Source organism: Phoxinus phoxinus (genome assembly GCF_949152265.1).
Source record: "Phoxinus phoxinus genome assembly, chromosome: 17".
Classification (NCBI taxonomy): domain Eukaryota; kingdom Metazoa; phylum Chordata; class Actinopteri; order Cypriniformes; family Leuciscidae; genus Phoxinus; species Phoxinus phoxinus.
Genome location: NC_136892.1, coordinates 18,961,575 through 18,980,637, shown reverse-complemented (window position 1 = coordinate 18,980,637; position 19,063 = coordinate 18,961,575). Strand labels below are relative to the sequence as shown.

Here is a 19,063-nt window from a genome sequence, read left to right as displayed (position 1 = left end):
CATGTTATGTTTGATCTTTTTAATGTTTTGGACAAAAATGTACACAAACCTTTGCATTTCAAGTTTTACACAAATTCTTATTAGCCTCGGTTGAATTTTATTTTAGATTAAAAATATTTACAGCATATATAAAAACCCATCTGCACATTTAGTGTTTTAACAATTCATTAATGTAAAACAATCATAAATAGTAGATGACTTGTTTTATATGTCCAGGTCTTGAAGGTTACCCCAGCTTGGACCCACTTTGACTTTTACTCTAAGCTTTACATATAATTTTACAACACACTCCATTTCTCGCTTCATAATCTGAGCAACCTGTAAAAAAAAACAATTAGACTTGTCACCATTGAGCTTTTTTATATTCCATAGTAAACGCATTATTCAGAAAGAATAGTCTTTTTAATTACCTGAATGACATCTTCCTCGGCAACCTCATAGATGAGTTCATCATGCAGCTGAAGTATAAAATAGCCTCCTCGAGACTGTCTGAACTGATTTCTGTGTCGACCACCTAAAAAAACATTCAATTCACATCCCACATTTAAAAGTGAAAATGCTGTAATATGAAGAGGGTCATACCTGATTTAACTAGAGGGTGCCGATGTGATGTGGGCACTCCAGGAAACGCTGCTTCCAGTCTGCGCTGGATGTTGATGGTTGCCAATTTTACAATGTCAGCAGCAGAGCCCTGCACCGTTGTGTTCACTGCCTGTCGTTCTGCCTAAAAAGGAGGATAAAAATTAAACTCTTATTCCACACCAGGGGCCTCATTTATAAAACTGTGTGTAGGATCCTTACTAAAAGTGTACGTGCGCCCAAAAGGCAAAAATGGCGTGCGCAAAAAAATATTCAGACTTATAAAACCGTGCGTACGCCAGAACCTGCGCAGAATTCACTTTATAAATCCCACTCAGCGGAAGATTGTGCGCACATGCGTCTCCTCCCCGAAATAACCATATATGGAGCTGACAACGCCTAGTTTTACTATGCATATCCTCATCTGCATTTGATTATTCATCCAAGTGATAACATGTTTAACGGTACAAGATATTAGGAAAATATGAAATACGGATGTGCCGTCACATTACATTAATAAAAATAATTTAGTAGCTTATCCTTGCCTTGTTTTTGAATAAATAAATCAAATAGTGTAAACTACATTTCAGAGAAAGTTTTTCTCAATCTTTTCCACTGGCCAAATAGTCTTTTTAATTGATTTATATTTTTAATGGAAACAGATAGACCTTGTTGTGCATTATATTTGCACAATCTGCTATTATCATGATAAGCAATTATCTCTGTACTTAAAACATTAAAACACAGCATGCCAAAGGAAAAGTGTTCAAAAGCATTGCATCCACAACAAATATTTATAGGCTATTTATTGAATATATATATATATATTTTTTTACTTTTCAGTAAATGTCATGTAGTTTAAGTGTTTAACTCCGTTAATGAGAATGGCATATTTAATCTAAATGTTTATATCAGAAGTAAAACATAGTTTAAATAATTGTTTTATATAAACTGTAGCCTATTTATGATTAGGACTCATAATGAAGATTTACAGTTTTACTTCATCTGCCGTTAGATAGCCTATGCGTCAGTTTCACTAAACGGCCCAACGCGCTTGCTGGCGCGGACATTTAAGGTGTGGATATTTGCTTCAAGTGATAGGCTTGGTGAGTGAAATTATATTTGTATTATCTTTCTGTATATGTATAATTTTATTTCAATTTTCTGTCTAAAAGTGACCAAAAAGACATTTAACTCCAGCTCACCATCGGTGTCGCCAAACTGCTCCGTCTCCAAAACGTCTGTACGCATGGGTCAGAGTTTGCGTGCAGGTGTGCACATTTTCCCGTCAAGTTTGTTTTTATAAATCACAACTTATGCGTCGGAAGTGGCGTACGCCTCTTTCGGGGCCTGTTCTGTGCGTATGCAACGGTTATAAATGAGGCCACAGATATATTCGAATGGCAGGCTCATAAAGACTTACGTGAGACTTTATGTACACATTTGAGTCCTTTATTCCAGGCAAGAAACGCTTCCTTCCGAGTAATGTCTTCACGTAACCATTTTTCCCACACTTCTGCACAGTATCACGCAGAAAATTCTGTATGCCTTAAGAAGTAAGAAATGACGCTATTATTATTATTACAGCCTTTTTTGACCAGAAAGCAATCGTACATTGTCAATTACCGGTGTATCTGGATTTAAATGTCTCGATGTAACAGGCCGCATCATTCTCCTCAATGCCCATTTGTTCTCCAAGTGACTTTGCTCCCATGCCATAGATTATTCCATAACAAATCTGTTGACAAAAATGTTTTACGATTTCAGTGACAACCAATACAATTTCAGTCACACTTTAGTTTAGATCCAATTCTCACTATTAACTACCACTTTTGCATCAATAAACTCCTGATTACTGCTTACTAATAGCAAGTAAGGCAGTTGTTAAGTTTAGGTATTGGGTAGAATTAAGGGATATAGAATATGGTCATGCAGAATAAGGCATTAATATGTGCTTTAGAAGTACTAATAAACAGCCAATATCCTAGTAATATGCATGCTAATGAACAACTAGTTAATAGTGAGAATTGGACCCTAAACTAAAGTGTTACCAAAATTTCAATTAGCAGTTGCAAGTGATTCAACTAGTGACTACTGTATAGTCTTTTACATTAAAAAGAGATACTTTTTGAAAGACTGAATGATCTAATGTATGCACATGTAAATGTATGTACAGTAAATAAATTCAAATGTAGCAAACCTGTTTGGCCTGTTGCCTCATATTATCATCAACCGAAGCAGGCTCCACCATTTTCCACTCAGCTGCTATGCTTTTAAACACATCTGCACCACTGTTGAGCACATGGAGGAGCCGTCTGTCTCGGGACAGGTGAGCCAAGATGCGAAGCTCCAACTGTGAGTAGTCAGCAGCCAGAATGAGACCTCCTGAAGACGTGTATAAGATTAAAACAGAGGGAGTGTTAATGTGGCATAAATCATTTTACATAAGCAAACAGGTGTCCCTTTAAATTATGCTCTCTTGACCCAGACCCCTCGAGAATAAAGTTTCAAACCTGAAAAAGGAACAAAAGCGTGCCTCATACTGACAGAAAATGGCATCCCTTTATCTGGTGATTTGTCTGATACTTTTAAAAGGGGTGCCAATAGCTGGTTTATCTTTGATCGTTTCCCCCTGAAATAAATAAATAAACATATCATACAAATAAATATTTAATACTTGACATGTATGTATTTTTGTTATTTCGAATAAAAAATAGGGAGGGGGATCACTGCAACAATGTAAGACCGTACCACGTCTTGTTTGCACCATTATTCTGTGATGGTTGACTTTCTTCTATAAGTGTTGGCATCTGAATTTCAAAATCTTTTGGGACATTCTGAATGTTTGGTTCAGTGAAGCTCACACGCCCTATGTGAGAAAAGCATTAAAATACTGTATCGAAAAGACGCATACATATAGGTCAAAGGTTATTTCTTCATGCTTCACACCTGTGGCACTGTGTGTCTGTGAGATTGGATGAATTCTGTCCATCTTCAGATGCGGGTGCCACTTCTTCTCTCTTTGCAAGGGGAAAACCACTTTTGTCAAAGCATTTGTGATCCTCCGCCACTCAAGAATAACACCTGGTAACTGATGCAATGGCTTGAGCTTTTCTAAAACATCCTGATGAAACAAGAAAAGAGTGCATTTAGGAAGTGCATACATACCTCAGATTTAAATGTTAGAAAAATCTGAGACTGATACGTACCTTGGTTGTGCTGAACTGTTTAGAAAGTTTGATACGGGCTCCCGGTCTTCTAGTGTAGCCCAGTGTCTTCTTATTCTTTAGAGCATTTAAATCTCCATTGGGAGGAAGCTTCAACTCAAGAAACAACACCTAAAACAGTTGAAATGGGGGATTATAGATTATAGATTTTTTTTACACAGGATTTTTTTTTTTGCGGGAAAATGTATAGAGGTTTTATTATTTTGAGTGGCGAGAAGGATAATAACCTCCGCAACATCCTCTGGACTGGTCAGTGAGAAGCCATGTCCTGCAAGCTGATAGGCTTGGGATTCAAGAGCACTTAGCTTGGCTTGCATCACATGTTTCTGAGCCTCACATTCAGCAACACTAAACCCAATTCCATTCAGCTCCAACAATGCCAGGCAGTATTGAGTGGGCATCTCAACTTTCTTGAATGAATCTGGCAAGGAAAAGAACATGACATGAAATAATTAGTATCTATATCACTAACAAAGACCTGTGGTGTCCAAACCTGTCACTATTCCTGCAGAATTTAGTTCCAATCCTAATTAAACACATCTGAACCAGCTAATCAAGGTTTTCAGGATAACTACAATTTCCAAGCAAGTGTTTAGGGGCTAGTTGGAGCTAAACTCTGCAGGACATTGGCCATCCACAGCAGGATTGGATACCCCTGATATAGACAAATTGAGCTGCTAAAATGATGTTGGCTACCCAAGAAACCATCTTTTTCAAGAAGACAGTTGAGTTGCGTCATGACCCTGAAGACCAAAACAGACTCAACAGCAGCTCTATAACGTCCCGGGTGACTGGCATCTCCATAGATCCCCAAACTCTGCACACCCTGACCGGGACTAATTGCTTCCAACATCGGGAGATCCTCAGTAGTGAAGCTGGACACCATGTTGTGGAGGGTGCGCTCTTTGGAGCTTGAATCCAGAAGCCAACATGCAATCTATTGAAGGACAAATAAGTGAATGTAGTTAGATCCATCTTTGTGATTTCAATAATTGACAAGATGGAGGGCATAGAAAATTGTACTCTATTCCGTCTAACCTTTGGGTCTTCAAATGTGCCACGGATAGCAAGCTCACACGCCAGGACAAGTGTCTTGTAAAGTTGAATGAAGTCATAAGTGACCATCACACTCGATTCTTTTTCCAAGCAGCAATGAATTTGCTTCAGTCGCTCCTCAACTGTAAGAGTCTCATCAAGAGGCGGTGGAGCTAAACTGGCACTTATATCTGTTTGGGGAAAGACAAGAGTAGCATTAGGTTTGGGGATAGCAGCATTCAATCAAGTTGGTCATTACATTTAGACCTTAGTCCACAAAGTTTACAATCACACGTTTCATACCTGTGCCTGACAGCTCCTGTTGTAGAGATACAAAATAAGCATCTTTTGCGCCCCAGCATACAGACATGCCAATGACAACAAGATCCTCATATCCTTTCAGAAGGAAGCCATCTTTTCTTTTGTTCCTCATTGGGGTAGTAGCTTCAAACATAGGATTACACAAATTTATAAACTTATATGTTTTAGTATTCTAATATACATATAGGAAACAAATTTCATCAAAACATCTTACGTTTCTTGACTTTTCCACCTATAACTGTCTCAGGTTGCATTGAGGTTCTGTCTATCTTCTCACAGGCAACAGCCAGAGAAAATCTGTCCTTTGTTTTCCACTCCTTTACAAATGTTTGGAAAAGCCTTTTATCGCTTGCCACATCGATTATGGAAAATGTTTCTGGACTGCAGGAGTTAGAAGCAAGCAATGGTGGACACTGAGAAAGTCTTGTAAAGCCCTCATCAGCCTGACACGTGTCTAACTCTGATGCTGAGTTTCTCCCCAAACAGAATTGATCATCTTTCTGGGTACTGGACTTAGAATTTGGATCCAGTCCGGACTTGTTCTTGGTGACATTAAGAGGTGACTGTACAGCTGAGGTGGTCATTTTGACCCGTGGTGTTACTGGTTCAGAAACTGGTGTGGGAGGAACAGGGAGGTCATTCGGTGTCACTGGTTTGGCCTGGACTACCACAACATCTTCGGTTCTTACGCTTCTTCTCTGATCAATCTCATGGTTTGTTATTAGGGAAACAGCTTTTTCGACAAGACCAGCAGCTGCATTTGGTTTCACCACAGTTGAATTTGACTGCCCTAGAGGCTCAGGTAAGGTTGAAAACTGATCAGACCATTTATCAAAAATGTCCTGCATTCCTGGGCTGATGTGAAATGATGAGCGGTTTAATTGACGTCTTTCAGATGAAACTTTTGGATGAGGCTCATTGTTTTGTGATACATGTAGTTCAGACACAATGTCATCTGTATAGCTGGGCTTCTCTATACCCAATCGTGGGCCATCACAAGCCTTGACAACATTGTTCATTTTATCAAGATACTGCTCTCCAATAAGTAGTGAATCTCCCCATTCTGAAAGGTTGAAAGATGATTCGCCCCATTGGATTGCTTCCTGATCCTCTGTTGACACAGGATCTCTCCTCTCTGGAATGAGTTCTGGAGAAGAGCCATTTGAATTTGAATGTGCTTCAATCACCTGCTCTTCCTTGTTCTCTTGATCCATTGCCGCCTCCTCCATGGCGTCCAAGATGGAGTTGTCATAGAGACTGTCAAACAGAAAGCTGCTGCTCCGGTTGAAGCTATTGTCAGTAATATGATCAGAGGACTCATGATTTTCCCCTTGCTCAGCGGGTTTATTTTCATATGATTCTTCTTCAGCAACTTGGTTACTGTAATTTAAAATATTCTCCAACTGGCTGTCAGTAATTGAGATGTTATATTTTGGTTTGCCTTTGGTGGGCGGGCCATTCTCATAAGATGATAAACATTCAGCTGGGTCTTTGTTTTTGTTTTTAGATGCATGATTCTCATTTTCAAGGAAAGATGACTGACTGACAACTTTCATCTTATTTGCTGAATCAACATAATTGTCCTGTTTATTTTCTTTGAGAATGTTTAAATTACAATTGTCATGTGAAAAATCATCCCCTTGAAGCATTTTCTCAGTCTGAGTATCAAGTTGAAAACTATCACCAAACTCGTCCAATCCATTTGTGTACAAGTCAGGGGAGCTGAGCTTTTCAGAATGACAGGCTAAATTATTTTTAACTTTGGTGGTCACATGTATACCAACTTCATTCTCAATTCTGCAGTTGGATTTCCGGAAACTGTGACTAACCGTTTCTCGCTTTTCATTTTGAGTTTCATGATAAGCCTCTTGTGTACTCTGATTTACATTTTTTGTTTTAGATGTGCACTTCTTTCCCCTACCTGAGGGGAACACAGTGACATTTATGGCTTCCCCATCCTGTTGTGGAACACATGAGTGAGAAAATGTTTTTGACTCAAAGTCTTGGTTCAGTTCAGCAATTGAAGACTGGAGTTTCATCTGGTCTTTTTCTATTCTACAGTCAGTTTCAGGTTTAGTTCTTGACATTAGTTTAGGGTTTTTTGCGATCTGAGTAGCTGTTTTTGCTCCATTGACTGTGGGTGCTGCTTCAGCATCTGTAACATTCATCCTTCTGCGTTTCGAAACTGGACTTACACAATGTTCGTCACTGCCAGCGATGCAGGTACTTTTTAGACAAGAATTATGTCCGGAGGTTCTTTGAAGTGATTTTGAAGAACAATCCGATGACTCGGCTGTCTGGTTATTCTGACAGCCCTTATCTTTGGCATTTATTGATTTGAGAACTTTATGCAGTACACTTGATTGCTGTTCACAATTCTTAGCAGGCTGACACTCGGCAGATGATACACCAATATCCATTGTTTTTTCTGAACTGGTAGTGAACTTTAATGGCCTCAAAGGAGGATGGGAACTAATGTCAGCACTTTTATCCACCAACATCTGTTCGGCCCCATTCGGATTTACATTTTCTACATGTTTTGGGTGTCTTGAAGTGGACTGTAGAGGTCTTGTGTTGGATGATTCCTCAGGGGAACGGGAATCTGGCTGGATCTTTGTTGAGAGGGAAGCTGGGTTCCATTCCACCCCAAGAAGAGCCAAATCCTGCTGGAGGAGCAGACAGGCCTCAGCCACGATCTGCTGAGCAGCTTCCCTTTCAGTCAAGGCCTTTTTCCCACTGACCCAGATGCAGCGCATGTTCTTGCGTTCTTGAGCCTCCACCTCGCTCTCATCCACCGCCTGCCTGGAGCTGCAGATATTCAAATCAACATTGTATGACTTAAAATAATATACGAAATTAACCAGTATTAACATTCTGGCCAAAACAATAAACTGATCGTTATTTTCATGTTATGGACTCTAACCAAAACAAGCAAGTTTAACACCCAACTAAAATAGAAATAAAACGCAAAAAAATCGGTCATTTGAAATGCTACAAGTCAATTTAGGTTTACCAACATTGTAATGTACCGTATGAAACATGTATATCCCGAAAGATATTTCCTAAAGATTATATTCAACAGTGTTATTAAATTTTTAGAGATTTTAAAGATTAACTTAAATTGACTGTTCGATGATGGCAAAGTTGCATTACCTTTTGAAAGGGATAGCTTTCCTGAGGGCCTTCTCCACCTCTGTAACATCAGCTCTGGCCAACTCTGCCACCGTGACAAGTCCAGAGCTGTAGAGTGTACGTGCCCTCGAGGCGTTTAGTAAAGAAATACGAACCAGATCACACAACTCCCTCTGGACTCCAAAACTCAGACGACTCTGGAACTGGGACAGAAGCAGCTCTAGGTTGTGCCATCCGAGTCGGTTACAGAAGACCGTAACCATACCTGGAATAAATTGCCAAATTTTAACTTTGCCATTTATCTCATCCTGATAAGCATGTAAGCCTGTTTCCACCGCAGTGTAAAAAAGTAACTGCAACTTTATTTTTTGCTTATTATGAATTCATAATGAATTATGTTCTATACTAATACATAAATATGTAAAAATATTGTTATAATGCATTTCTTTTTTTTAAACTTTATCTCACTTTCCATTTAAAATTTTATCTCAATTATGTTTTTTAACTGTGACTCAGAATCAAGCTTCCATAGCTATGCCTGCATCAATGTACCTGCATATGTTGAGGCAGACTGCTGAAGTGACTGAAGCTGTCCTCGGCTACAGCCATACTTCTTTGCAACAGCTCCCAGTGGTTCTTCGCTTACCAGGTCAAGGAGAACTAATGTTGTGAAAAACCTGCATGACAAAAATGTACACATTACATACTGTTACTTAACTGTAAACAGTAATTAGATGAAGCACTCAAATAAATAAAAAATACAACACCGTTTGTGAATGGCCATCTGTCTTCGTTGCTTCTCTGTTTTAGCAATTAATTTACCACTAACAGAACGGGCCAGGAAACCTTCTTGAATGCCCACCATCTCAGCCACCCGCTTCATCGCAGAAGGTAGTTGCTCCCACATACAGAAGAACTGGTACCAGTCTATTGTCGTCCAGTCCACATACACAGGCGTTATCTTAGAAATGCATGGCATGGTTTTGTTAATAACCCATATTTTTATATTAAGAACCTAACTGTTCTTTAACTATGATAAACTGAGGTGTTTTGTCTACCTGGTAGAGTATATGGAGATCATTTTCCAACACAAATCCTTTCATTGCTCTCTGAAGATCTGCAAAAATCCCCAGGGCTTCTGGGGGTGATAGAGATGAGGATAGAGTCGCAGAACCCAGATGCGTGGGGCAGTACCTCTCCACTGTGAGACGGACAATTATCAAAATGATCAAAATCTCAACATCCATCACACACCACACAAAAACATTGTCTGATTTTTTTCTTCATATCCTTAGTTTTGTTACCATCTCCCTCCTTCTGTATATGTATGAACTCATTGTCTATCAGCCACTCTATGCAGGCCTCGATAGCCCCTTTGCTTCGCGTTTCTGATTCAGCTCCTTCCTGATGTGGCTGTTCGAATGCCATGCTGGTTGCCAGCAGAGTGCAGGAAGCATACATCCTCACATCCTGTGGTGAGCTGGCAACTCCTCCAACGATGATCTTCAATCAAAGTAATGAAATAAAATCCTGTACATACTCACCCAAGACAGTTTCATACAACAAACTATTAGGAGCAAGACATTCATACCTCCAGGATGGCCCTGAGCATGCTGGTAGTGACGCCCTCTCCCTCTTGCTTCACCAGGCAGCTGCTGATAGGCCTGAGAGAGCCCTGGATAAGGCTCGTCCCCTTTGCACGTTCAGCCTCTTTACAGACCAACACACTCTCACCTGAGAGACACACATAGATCATAATAACTCTATTTTCTCTCTCTCGATATATATATGTATAACGTAGTGTATGTATATATACATAAACTACTGTTCAAAAAAGTTTGGGGTCACTAAGAGAAAAGAAATAAACTTATATTCAGCAGGGAAGCATTACATTTATAAAAAATTGACAGTAAAGACATTTATGTTACAAAAGATTTATATTTCATATTGATACTGTTCTTTCATTTAACTTTTTATTCTTTAAAGGATCCTGAAAAAACATTATTATTATTACGGTTTGCACAAAAATATTAAGCAGGATAAATGTTTTTAACATTGATAATAATAATAATAACAATAATAAAACGTTTCTTGACCACCAAATCAGCATATTAGAATGTTTTCTGAAGGATTTAATTACTTAGAAATGCATTACACCCAACACTGGTTGAGTGTAAATAATACAATATAATATAATATAATATAATAAATCACTCACCCATGGTGTCAACTCCTTTACGGCCTGCCCGTCCCACCATCTGCTTATAGGTCAGGATGTCCAGCAAATGACCATTGAAAACAGGAGTTCTGATAATCACACGTCGAGCGGGCAGATTCACACCAGACGACAATGTGGAGGTGGCCGCTAACACCCTAATGTAGCCTTGACGAAAAGCTCCTTCTAGAATATCCCGCTCATCGAACGTCAAACCTGGAAACAAAGATTTCAAGGGTTTGACTGAATGTCCTCATCTTTTTAGAATGACAAATGTTTTTTTGTTTTTTACTTTTTTATTATCATTTGAATATCATTTAATTTCATTTGTTTAATTATTTAATTACATTCTTTAAGCATCTCTACTTTATTTTTATCGTTTTGTAAAAAAAGTTTTAAATGGTTAATAAATGTTTAGAAAAACTCTGATTAAAAATTTGTATTTACGTGAAAAATCAATGTAAGTTTAACATCAGAGCACATGTACCTGCATGGTGGAAGGCCACCCCCCAGGGAACAGTCCGCTGAAGGACGTGGTCTAATCCTGCAGGAGTGCGCTTGAGCTGCGCTACTACATCCTGGAGACCGTCCTGCTTCAGAGATATACTTTGCACTCCAGAGCCTGACTGCATTTCTATAAAAGCAAACATTGTTAAAGCATAATACATTATCTCGATAGTAAAATATCAACAAATTCCGATATCTGTATCTGTAGACCTTTATGATGAAGATTGTAAAACTCTCTTCCAATGGTATCTGCTAGTTTCTCACACCAGTTTTTTGAAGGGCAGAACAGCAGTGCAGAGTGTCCGTCCCGCACTGTCTCAAAGCAGAGGCTGACAATGTGGTCATCATCTCCCTATGGACGGAAGAACATCTTATCTATTTCTTAGAGAATATTCATATGTAAACATTAGCTGGTAGAGTTTATGAATATGCAAACAAATATGTCAAGCTCAGACCTTAACTGGAAGAGCTGGGGTGAACTGTCTGACCAGGTTCAGAGATCCGTCATAGACATTTGTGCCAATCTTGACCCACTCCATCAATGGCACAGGACGATAGTTAGTACTATACAGCTCAGCATTCAACCAGCGGGCAAGAAGGTCCAAGTTTGGCAGCGTGGCACTCATACCAATAATTTGGACACCAGGAGAGGTACTTTGACCAGAGTCCCTTAAAATAGAGAAGATGTTGACCTTCACCATAGAATCTATTTATCAGGACCATTGATGAAGACTTTTATATTACATTATGACATACCTTGCTGAGTTTTTTTGGGCAATGTATTGGATTTTCGTCAGCAAAAGTTCTAACAGATACCCACGACCAGAGTCCCCAAGCATGTGCAGTTCATCGACCACAACAATTCCTGCAATTTGGGCGAACATTTACTTTTATAAGAGCACCTGACAGAAGGTTAATAGGTAAGGAAATGTCATTCTTTTACCAAGTAGATCCAATTTGTCTTCTTCAATGAGCCTGTTGATGAGTCCATTAGCTTTCTCTATTGTGCAAATAGCGACATCCAGAGCTGAAAACCCACCAGCTGCTGAAGTGTTACCCATATACCCCTCCACTCTGACCCCTGCCTCCTGAAATACATTCTGGGTGAAAATGGCAAGTATAATATTAGCAAATCTCATCAACAAAAACCCAAGATGCAGACTGTCAGACGTATTAACTTCAGAAATATATGTGCATGCTATATAGTACTACAGTCATAGTTGAAGAAAAATACAATAAATGATTAGTGGGCCAACTGGCATAGTTGACAATTATATAACGCACTCAAGAAAAGGAAACCAACCTGTAGATAAAACATCTTCTCTCGCGCCACAGACACAAAAGGAAGAATGAACATGGCCTTCTGTCTTGTTTCCAAAACTCTCTTCAAGATTAACAACTCAGAAACCAAAGTTTTCCCTGCACTGGTTGGAGCTAAAAAAAGAACATTTAACATTTTTAAAACTGGGGAAAAAAATATATCACATAATTACAGATATTGTAGAAAAATAGTAGAACAACATTTTAAAAAGACTGCAGAAATAAACATTTTGTCAGAACCACTAGTAAATTACTTGTTATTTTTGTTATTTGTCTATTCAGAATCAGAGGAGAATCAAGAATCTCTAAAAAACAAAAACAAAATTATTCTCAATTTATCCAGAATCGTGCAGCTCTAAAAAAATTGCATAAGTAGTTAGAAGTATATATTTTGTATTTGTTGCAGGTCCTGTTTCCTGATTAAGGACAAATAAAGCATGTGTGGCCAACAAGAAGAAGAAAAAACTGTTATTTACCAGAATACACCAGGTTCTGGCCCTCCAAGACTTTGCCCAAGGTCAGACACTCAGCCTGCCACTCAAACATCCTCTGAACGCCGAGACTCTGGTACTTTTCCAGAACAGGCTTAGGGAGACCCCAACTGGAGAGCATAAGCTTGTCTGACTGATTGGCAGGACGTCCCATATGGATGCTTTCCGCTGTTTGGGATAATCATTTTTATTTTTTAAAATATTTTTATTATGCAATAATTATAGTTTTGAATAGTAAAATGCCACTCAAACGGTTCTAAAGTTTAGAGTCAGTAAATGTCTTCCTTTTAAATTTATTTTTATTTTATTTTATTCAGAAAGGACAAATTAAATTAATCAAAAGTGACAGTAAAGACATTTATAATATTACAAAAAATGTCTATTTTGCTTATTATGAAAGATGAAATGATGATTATTATGAAATATAGGTGTAATAATGAGGTGTTGCCTTTGGCTTGCTCAGTTGGGGATATTCAATTTAATTAATCAGTGAATAATACTATTGATTAGCATTACCAAACATGGACGTTTTATTATTATTTTAATTTAATACTGTGAAGCTGCTTTGATACAATCTGTATTGTGAAAAGCGCTATACAAATATTCTTGACTTGACTTGAAAGACAAAACTTCCAATTAATGACAATCTGAATATTGAAGTCACTTAGGCCTAATCAAATGATGATCAAATAGTGACATCTGCCATGCAATAGTGGATAATTCTATCTACCTGCATCTGGAAGTGTAGCATCACCGAGGACACTAAGATCCAGTCCAGGAGGAGGGGTCAGCACAGAGACCGAAAGGTTTTTCATTGATCTCTTCTGCAACATGGATCGCTCTTTAGCAGAAGCCATATGTGTCGGACTGAACAAAATGTAATCCTTGGAGGTACTGACAGAGTCATTTGGGCTGGCATCTGTTCTGAACTTTAACTTTTGCTTGTCATTTGCTACTTTAGATGTTTTTTTCATGGAGTTCAGGATCTTTTGAGGTGAAGAATATTCCCTGTCACATTTCAACTCACGGCCACGGGCCCGTCCTCCTGCTTCAGTCTTTTTGGTTTCACTGAACAAAAGCTTTTGAGCCAAATCCCTCCAATCATTCTCTTTTTCGGCTTGTGTTCTGGTTCTTTTGTGCTCTGATGGTGACCACGCTGACCCTGGACTTGAAGGGCTGATATTTTCTGCATTTTGTACTTGCTGCTCACATATATTTTGTGGCAAGTCAGAGTTTTTCTTAAGTGATACCGATTCAGTTGTATGTTGAATATTTTCATCTTTCTTGAATTTCAAGACTTCTGGACCCAGTTCATCAACGGCTTGTAAAATATCCTCATCCATAGCCAGAGTGGCGTCTCCTGGCATCCATTGCTTATTCTGCATTTGCTTTTAAAAAGATAATGTTAATTTTAACACTTAGTGTAAGAAAGCTGATCGGTGTAATAATATCAAAAATAAAACAATTAAAAACATACATTCTCATTACATCTTCTCTTCTCATATATATCTGTTGCAGAGGAACATGCCTGCAGGTGACTTGGTTGTCTATGTGATGGTTTCTCATCTGCAAGAACTAAGCTACATGAAAAACTAAAAGTTAGTGACAACAGTAACGTTATTTACATTTCACATCTGACAAAACAAATTACAAAAGCAAAAACAAGCTGTGTTTTCTCATCCTGAGGAAATAGGCTATATTTATCTAGAAACTCAAATAGTTGTTATTTAAACAAAGTTATTTTAAGGGTTACAATTAAACAGTGAACCATTCAAAGCTCCATGCCAACCTTAAACAGTAAACATTACCTTAGAAACGTAGCAGCTAACTTTACACCATCAATAGAACCGCAACACAGTTTCAGATGACATATCTTACCCTGTTGTCTTTACAATCCGATGCTGTCCCAAATAGATCTTTCTTGTCGTTGAAGTAACGTTAGTCATCACATTAAATAATTGAATGGCTGTAAACTAATACAATGCTTAGGTCGAATAAAAAAATAAAAAGTCTAATCAAATATTTTGTTACGGTAACGTTAGTTGTTGTGTTGTTACCTCTCGTCGCTCCGCATAAACAAACTCATGTTATTGAATTAAAAGAAGTTAACGTTACTGGCATTTCTCTTGCGACAGTTGAGCTGACATATTTAAGAATCAAGTTATTTACATAATACCATCGCAAACCATTTAAAAGAGTAATATTTAATTAGTCATGTCAGCCATTTAAAATACGTTTGTGTAAATGCATATTTAATGACAGTTCTAAGAAACCAAAACAGGGTCAAGAAAAACAAAAAACAACCAAATCAAAGAGCCCGCGGTGTTTGCTCACAGTTGTCCGGGGGAAACACGTCTACAGAGTTGTTGATTCCCCCAATGACTGTATAAAGATACTACACACTATTATATCGTTTTAGCTTTAACAAAACTTTTAAAATCATACAATGAACAGTCTTGTCATGCCGTTCTACTTAAAAAGAGAGAATGTACAATTTTTAGATTACATTGTTGTTTAGTGGTGTTTTGTTCGTGAACGAATCATTTTTCGAATCAATCTTTTGAATGAATCTTTATTTCTAGTCGGCACGACTTGTTTTTCGTTCACTGAACTTCTCTCTTTTAAACAAACAAACAAAGATGTTTTGCTGAATTCAAAGAATTACAATATCGCGAGCAAACGGCATTCAAGGTCATTCAAAAGAATCGAGTCATTTGTATGAATCAAAATACCCACCACTGCCACCACGCGCTCATATCGCAAGCGACACTGACACCTCTGCAGTATGAATGGTATGAACAAAGCGCAGAAATACATATCGCATTAACGTGATCACAAACTTTCACTAATTTAAACCTAAAAAATAATACTATTACATTTATTTTAAATGATCTTTGCTTTAAAGCTATCAGATATAATTCATAATATTGTACGGTAGATGGCGCTGTGCTTCCTCAGGAGTGAGCGATAAAACAAACGAGGAAGAAATTCTCATCGTTCTTGTTTTGAAATGCGAAGTTGGTTGTTGCTAACTTTTTTGCTTCTAATCTTTTACGTTTAAATTAAATCCTTTATTATTTAATTTCTTTAATATTGTAGAGGTAAATATACAAATATATATGATAGGAGTCCGAGTCCTCTTTTTCCTTGTAGAGAATAGCGTTATCATGATCAATGTTTGTAAACTTTGCTAGTATTTTAAGCACTCATGAGCAATACACGGGCTCTCGTGAGTTGCACAATACTTTCTCTGCAAGACTCTTGTTTTATATATCCATGCTGCAAAGGATGTCTGTCCAGATTAATTCATGAAAGCAAAAGGTTCGTGGCAGTGGCAAGAGTTCAGATGACCAATTTTTTCTGACCTTTTTCGAATTATTTTTGTTGCAATGTGTTTGGTGAAAGTGTCATAAATGTGTAATTACTGTTGCTATAACATAATTACTATTGTCCGAGTGAGTGCACGTGTGCTACATTTAAAAACGTCTGAGCATTATGAATGAGTGTTTAACTCCTGTATCAATATCTTTAGGGCTAAATGTGGAAGGTGTGGATTCACAAACGCGGACTACAGATATAGGCTGTCATTTAAAGTGTCCAGAAACCAAGATATATTTGGCGTGACTGTATTCGGTGGCTGTTTAAATCCCTTCTTTGGCATTACTGCTGGTTGCCTTCAAAGGTATATTTTAAAAGCATTTACAAATTGTAAAAAAAATTTAACAAGCATTTCTGTTGATTCATTGTTGATATAAATAATGTGATTTTCCCAGTTTTGTCGATTCGGAGAAAACCGATGGCACACATACTGTTCAACAACTGCTTGTCAAAGCTGTGGAAGACTGCTTTATTGGAAGATGTGTCATATTTGGATTAAAGGTATGAAAATGTTCTTCATTTAATTTGGGGTGGGGCATCTACAGTAGATTAACTGCTTTGTTTATTTACTTTGCTTATTTCTTGTTCCTTCCTTACAGGTTCCTCATAATAATGCCAAAACTTCTTCGCTGTCTGGACAGTTAGTGGCCTGCCAAATCATTTCTCCATGTGAGTCTTTGATGGGATGTACTGTAATCGCTTATTTTAAAAACCTCTTGCAAGCAAATTCACATTTGTGCTGTTCTGAATCTGCAAACGATATCTGTCCATCACAACAGAAAGACTCACAAAGTTCACAAAGAGATGAACTCAGCAGATTTGATTATACTCCTCCATCATGTGGAAGGCTGGATTCTCAACCCAGCAGTGAAGGATTCACAATCTCAAGCCCATGGCAATCACCCGGCTTATGCTTCCCTCCGGAAGAATCAAGTAATCAGCTGTCCAGAGACTGTGATGGTAATATTTTTTCACTAAAGAAAGAAGAGACAAGAACATGTAAATGCACATGTCAAAGCAACAGCAGTCAGTTGAAGCATGTTAATTGTATAAAGGATGAACTGAAGAATGAAACAAAAAACGAAAAATCTTTTTCTTCAAGCTGTGACATGTTTGAATCATCAGCACACTTGAACGGTTCCACTGCATGTGACATGAATCCATTGAGCAACTTTTCCTGCGATAATAATTCTGAAAATACTACATCCGGACACTGCCCTGTAAGAGCTAAATATGGGGACGATTATGATTCATCTTTTCATGAGAAGACACTTGATAGTCATTTTGGTCAAAATATATGTTTTGATTTAGAAGATGCACCTTTATCAGAAAGCTTACAAGATTTTGTCAGGGTTGAGCCTCCGATATCAAAAATAAATGACACAAAGGAGTGTAGTTCAGGTAAAAGAGATGAAATGATTGAAGTGCAAAATAGATGCTCTCTGACTGAAAATTCAGTGGTCATAAGCTGTATCTCAAAAACTACACAGATGCCTCTTTGTGGTGATGAATTTTCCTCACCAATGCGCAATGTGAACAATATAAGCTGGAAAGGTAACGATGAAAATGAGTGTCCAGAAAATCTTGAAATGAAGTTGAACATTGCTAAGATCCCTAAGACTCCCACTGTTATGTGCACAGCCAATTCTTCAGGGCTAAAAAATACGATGCCTTTTAGTCCTGACATTATTTGTGCATTTAATCACCCTACAAACAACGGGTTGCCTTTTTCTAACAAAAAACGCACTTTAAAAAGAAAAAAAATGACCAAAAGCGGACCATCTGTGACTTTTTGTTCAGTAAACCATGAAGAGAGCAAATATTTCAGGCACTGTGCACAAAGTGAGGTCCATTCTGTAAACTGCAAAGTCAAGCAGGAACTGATTGTGTTTGATGACCATGGAGAGAAGTACAATTGCTCTGTAGACTTGTTTGCTTCTGGTCAAAGCAGTATGGACATGAACGTTTCGGATGTGACAGAGATTTCTAAAGTAAATGAACCGAGGAATGTCAACATATCAGAGCCTGGAGTTTCAGGTTCCCTGCTGTTTTCACCATGTTTGCAATCCACCCCAGTTTCTTATCATCAGCACTCATGTGTACAGAAGACCGGGCGAACCCAAAGACGTGTAAGCTCACTGTGCCCCAGAGCAATTCAATGTGAGATTCAAAGTAAGATAACAGATCTGGGGTTAAGTGATAAAAGACACAATTTTGATCAGTTGCTGACAGTTGGGTCTAAGGGTTTCTCAGGTGAGACTGACAAGCAGGATGCAAGTTGTAATTTATCTGTAAATGAATGGTCCAGAGATCTTTTTGAAAATTCATTTTAAGTTCAAATAGAGTGAGATGAATTAATATATATTTGTTATTTTTTGTAAATGTAATTGCAAATAAACTATTTTGTAAGTATGAAGTGTTGTAAATAAAGGTTCAAATAATTTATAAATCATTTAATTAAATTTTTTTACAATATATACTTACCCAGAATCATCTATTCATATGACCTTATGTATTCATAATTAAACACTGACTCTACGTGTTTTTCAATGTTCTGACTTACAAATGTATAATAAAAAGGGTGAAAAAACATGCTTGGTCATTAAAATTCTGTCCATTTTGCTTTGTGTATGTCAATACTTCAGCTATGCTGATGTATTCAAATTAAATAGACAATTATAATCCAAAAATAGATAAGAGTAAGCAATTTCCATATGTCTGCATATACCTTGTTCAGAAAATAATTCTCTATATTGGTTTGAACCCGTTGAACCTCTTTTCTATGCAAATTATTCTATAGTGTATGTCTTTAATTCAAGGTGATGACGACATTGTACTCTGTTGTGATTTTATTGATT

The 19,063-nt window shown here is 37.7% G+C and overlaps 2 protein-coding genes across 4 annotated transcripts; one reads left to right on the top strand and one right to left on the bottom strand.

Moving 5' to 3' along the window:
* Positions 1 to 15,586, bottom strand: polq (polymerase (DNA directed), theta). Of its 3 annotated transcripts, none has more exons than XM_079585884.1 (32): positions 14,706 to 15,586; positions 14,305 to 14,407; positions 13,558 to 14,215; positions 12,813 to 12,995; positions 12,320 to 12,450; positions 11,960 to 12,116; positions 11,773 to 11,881; positions 11,472 to 11,685; positions 11,227 to 11,368; positions 10,997 to 11,143; positions 10,513 to 10,725; positions 9,886 to 10,028; positions 9,599 to 9,797; positions 9,353 to 9,495; positions 9,062 to 9,255; positions 8,847 to 8,971; positions 8,316 to 8,559; positions 5,377 to 7,970; positions 5,145 to 5,285; positions 4,845 to 5,032; positions 4,503 to 4,743; positions 4,034 to 4,227; positions 3,789 to 3,917; positions 3,529 to 3,703; positions 3,331 to 3,448; positions 3,093 to 3,211; positions 2,780 to 2,964; positions 2,206 to 2,317; positions 2,003 to 2,127; positions 583 to 724; positions 411 to 514; positions 1 to 318 (listed from the first exon to the last, which is right to left on the bottom strand). In XM_079585884.1, exons 1-32 carry the CDS (start codon positions 14,771 to 14,773, stop codon positions 205 to 207), a joined length of 7,854 nt encoding a protein of 2,617 aa, XP_079442010.1. In that variant the 5' UTR covers positions 14,774 to 15,586; the 3' UTR covers positions 1 to 204. The 3 variants fall into 3 exon arrangements, 2 of the variants coding, with proteins under 2 accessions (XP_079442010.1, XP_079442011.1); XM_079585885.1 differs by having other exon boundaries at positions 14,305 to 14,402; positions 14,706 to 15,567; XR_013794545.1 differs by lacking the exons at positions 1 to 318; positions 411 to 514 and having other exon boundaries at positions 586 to 724; positions 2,003 to 2,119.
* A 197-nt stretch (positions 15,587 to 15,783) lies between these two features.
* Positions 15,784 to 18,767, top strand: ddias (DNA damage-induced apoptosis suppressor). The gene is made up of 4 exons (XM_079586755.1): positions 15,784 to 16,148; positions 16,360 to 16,509; positions 16,601 to 16,706; positions 16,805 to 18,767. Exons 1-4 carry the CDS (start codon positions 16,036 to 16,038, stop codon positions 18,536 to 18,538), a joined length of 2,103 nt encoding a protein of 700 aa, XP_079442881.1. The 5' UTR covers positions 15,784 to 16,035; the 3' UTR covers positions 18,539 to 18,767.
* The last annotated feature ends 296 nt before the right edge of the window (positions 18,768 to 19,063 follow it).

Coding starts and splice junctions, on each gene's coding strand:
- ddias (XM_079586755.1), top strand. CDS start 16,036: ATGAGCAATACACGGGCTCTCGTGAGTTGCACAATACTTTCTCTGCAA. Junction 16,149..16,359: donor TTAATTCATGAAAGCAAAAG/GTTCGTGGCAGT, acceptor CAATATCTTTAG/GGCTAAATGTGGAAGGTGTG. Junction 16,510..16,600: donor ACTGCTGGTTGCCTTCAAAG/GTATATTTTAAA, acceptor TGATTTTCCCAG/TTTTGTCGATTCGGAGAAAA.
- polq (XM_079585884.1), bottom strand. CDS start 14,773: ATGACTAACGTTACTTCAACGACAAGAAAGATCTATTTGGGACAGCAT. Junction 3,449..3,528: donor ACAGACACACAGTGCCACAG/GTGTGAAGCATG, acceptor TTTCTCACATAG/GGCGTGTGAGCTTCACTGAA. Junction 2,965..3,092: donor CGCTTTTGTTCCTTTTTCAG/GTTTGAAACTTT, acceptor ACACGTCTTCAG/GAGGTCTCATTCTGGCTGCT.